The sequence below is a fragment of the Quercus suber genome, unplaced genomic scaffold (genome assembly GCF_002906115.3).
Source record: "Quercus suber isolate HL8 unplaced genomic scaffold, Cork oak 2.0 scaffold_452, whole genome shotgun sequence".
Classification (NCBI taxonomy): Eukaryota; Viridiplantae; Streptophyta; class Magnoliopsida; order Fagales; family Fagaceae; genus Quercus; species Quercus suber.
Window position 1 is genome coordinate 86,360 of NW_027069903.1, and position 3,641 is coordinate 90,000.

The following is a 3,641-nucleotide window of genomic DNA, read 5'->3' on the forward strand; positions in this document are numbered from 1 at the left end:
TCTACTAGAGTGTCGACTCTCGGGAGGGGGTAGCTGTCCTTAGGGCATGCTTTGTTTAGATCGGTGAAGTCTACACACATTCTCCATTTCCCGGAAGCTTTCTTGACCATCACTACGTTTGCTAGCCAATCGGGGTAGTAGACTTCTCTAATAAAATTTGCCTCTCGCAGCTTGCGGACTTCTTCGGCTATTGCTTGATCTCGTTCTGGGGCGAAGACCCGCTTTTTCTGCCGGATGGGCGGAAAGGATGGTGATACATTCAGCCTATGTGCCATGACGGAAGGATATATTCCGGGCATATCCTCGTGACTCCAGGCGAATACGTCCCGATTCTCCTTGAGAAATGCTGCAAGCATTCGCCGAGTGGCCGGACTCGCGAGGGTCCCAATCCTTGTTGTCTGGTCGGGTACAGAGTCATTCAAAGGTATCTCCTCAAGCCTTTCGGCTGGCTCCGTTGCACTCCGGTGTTCTTCTATGTTATGGTATGGAGGTGGTCATCCATTTCCATCATGGCTACGTAGCATTCCGTGCGGCGATCTGATTTCCACGTAGCTCTCCGACCCCGTGTTCTGTTGGGAACTTAATCATCAAATGATATGTTGAAGTTGCCGCTCTCCACGCATTGAGGGTGGGTCGCCCTAGGATAGCATTATAGGCGGACGAATGGTCAACCACGAGGAATGTTACATCTCTTGTGATTTGCTGGGGGTAGTCGCCTGCTGTCACAGCCAATGTGACCGCGCCTAACGGAAACACCTTTGCACCCCAAAAACCGACAAGTGGGGGTTCGTCGGGACTAGTTGTTCCTTGCTGATTTTCATCTGCTGATACGCTGGGTAGTACAAGATGTCCGCCAGCTGCCATTGTCGACCAACACCCGATGCAAGTTGTAGTCCCCTACCTGTAGGCTGACAACAAGCGCGTCGTCGTGCGGGTGGTGAAGGCGTTGCGCGTCTTCTTCCGAGAACCCGATAACGGGGCTTTCCCTACGGGCTACATTTTGCTCTGGACCCGCCAACTGGACGTTTTGGATCATCCGGAGGTATGTCTTTCGAGCCTTTTTGGAAGGTCTGGTAGCGATCCCTCCTACAATCATCCGTATGTCACCAATGGGGGGTCTTGGACGGTCATTGTCTCGTCGGGGAGGGTGTTCTGGAAGTGCTGGATCCGCTCTTTCCTTGCTTACGAATTTCTGCAATTTCCCTTGCCTTATAAGGGCCTCGATTTGCTGCTTCAAATCGTAACAATCGGCGGTGTCATGGCCGTGGTCTCGGTGAAAGCGGCAGTACTTGTCTTTGGAGCGCCTGTTAGGATCCCCCTTTAGTTTTCCAGGGAAGGTCAGCGCCCCCTCGTCCTTAATTTGCATTAGGACTTGATCTATTGGGGCGGTCAGCGGGGTGAAGCTTGTGAATCTTCCTCCCGGAGGCTTGGAACGCTTCTCGTCTCTTCGGTCTCCTGTTCTGGGCCTCTTTCTTCCTTGGTCTGGTCGCGCATCCTCCTGCCTTTCCCTTTTCCTTGGCTTCTCTTCTCGGGCCTGCAACGCGTCCTCAGCATTCATATACTTAGTAGCCCTGTAGAGCACTTCCGACATGGTCTTTGGGTCGTTCTTGTATAGAGAGAACAAAAACTTGCCCTTCCGCAACCCATTGGTGAAGGCTGCTACAAGTATTTTGTCGTCGGCTTCGTCAACCGATAGCGCTTCCTTATTAAAGCGCGTTATGTAGGATCGTAATGTCTCGTCCTCTCTTTGCTTGATACTCATTAAGCATGCCGTGGACTTCTTATACCTATGTCCGCCAATGAAGTGTGTAGTGAATTGGGCGCTTAGCTCCTTAAAGGTGCTGATAGAGTTGGGCGTCAGTCGGCTGAACCATATCCTTGCGGGGCCTTTGAGTGTTGTGGGGAAGGCCCTGCACATAATCTCATCTGCCACCCCCTGAAGATGCATCAGGGTTTTGAAAGTCTCCAGGTGATCCAAAGGATCCTTCACCCCGTCATAGCTTTCTATATTCGGCATGCGAAACTTGTGGGGCAGGGGGAAAGAGTTCACGGCCATAGTGAAGGGTGAATCGGTACGGTTGACTAGATCGTCAAGATCGCTAGAGACTCTCCCTTTGAGGGCGTTCATCATGACCTCCATCTGTTCCCTCATTGCTTGCATCTCGGCGGCAATATGTGGTGGAGTCGCATCCATGAGGGATGGCATGCTCACATGCTGCCTTTCCGGCCTGCTTGGGGCGTGGCTGCCCTCAGGTCTCTCCTGATTCCTGTTTGGAGCGCTAGTCCCTTCTTGATCTTCTGGTTGGCCATTTGGTGCTGTATCCTTCTGGCGCAGCTGTTCTTCTAAGTCGAGGTTCTGTTTGGTGAGACGCTCCACGGCGGCACCGAGAGTCTGAACTTGTCTCTCAAGGGTAGTCGTGGGCGGTTCCTCTCCTTGTACGTCATTAGTAGTTGCCATTGAGCGAGTGAGTACCATGCAACCCTTTAGTCCGGGAAATGATAATGTGGCTTAGTCACTTAAAAGCGTTTCCCACAGACGGCGCCAACTGATGATGCCGAAAATCTCACCAGTGAGATTGCACGACGCTTGTACGCTCAAAACAACACCTGCACAATAAAAAGGAAAGGACATCACAGAGAGCACCGGTGTGGTGCCGGCCAAATACCCTCCGAAGGTCAAGTTAGAACTTCTTTCAACTCTAGAGTGCTAGAGAGGGGTTAATTATGCGTACCTCGGCTCATGAGGGTATTGAGGTTTTTATAGTAGTAGAGGGTGGACCTTTCTTCCTTGGAGTAGAAGTCTTTTCCTTATAGGAATCCTTATGCGCGTAGATTGTGGAATCCTTTCCTTATAGGACTCTGATACTGGGCGTGGAATACAAGCAATTTCCCTAAAACCCATGCGTGATGACCAAGTTATGGTCTTCATAGAACCGTCAGCCTTTAAGGCGTCAGCCTGTACTTCCCTTCAGCTAAGTTAGCGTCAGCCTTCATGCTTCGTTCAGTAGCCTAGGGGCTTCAAATTGCCGTCAGTTGGACTTGGGGACTTCAGTCCGTCAGTTTCGTCTTGATCTAGTCAGTATGCATTTCATTACGTTTATCTTACGTCACAACTTGACCCGTCAGCCAGAACAGAAGCTGACGGGTTAAGTTCATGGTACCTGCTATAATTCTTCCATATCAGTTTTTATCAGTGAGTTTCCTGAAGGTTATCTCAAAAAGAAAAAAAAAAAGAAAGAGAAAAAAGAATTTCATGAAGGTAAGCTATATGTTAGAAGAATTATCTCCCTAAAATGCCAACCGCAAGGGTTTCCTCTTCAAGATGATTGAACAACGATTGGAGGTATGTTTTGCTTTTCCGTACGTTGCATACATTTTGTATAAACTTTCTCACATTGTGGTAACATAACCTCTTTCATGACATGTAATTCAATTAATCATTTTTTTCAACTGAGAATTAATTAACATGATTATTCTAGACTCATATTTTTATCCACTGTGATGGAAAATTTGGGTTTGTCTTTTAAAAAGGCTAATAAGAATTCTATTGGCATAACAAATGGAGAGGGTGTCAAGAGAAATAATGCTTTTTTCTGCTTTTAAAAGTGGTAATTCATAAGAATTCGTTTATTTCTAATGGA

General features: G+C 48.4%; 1 protein-coding gene across 1 annotated transcript; it reads right to left on the minus strand.

The window, feature by feature from the left end:
• Positions 1-817: 817 nt before the first annotated feature.
• Positions 818-1,591, minus strand: LOC136062779 (uncharacterized). Its single transcript, XM_065762322.1, has one exon. The coding sequence runs from the start codon at positions 1,589-1,591 to the stop codon at positions 818-820; it is 774 nt and encodes a 257-aa protein (XP_065618394.1).
• Positions 1,592-3,641: the final 2,050 nt, after the last annotated feature.

What these genes read in the sequence shown, in the direction of transcription:
- LOC136062779 (XM_065762322.1), bottom strand. Translation starts at nt 1,591, where the DNA reads ATGTCGGAAGTGCTCTACAGGGCTACTAAGTATATGAATGCTGAGGAC.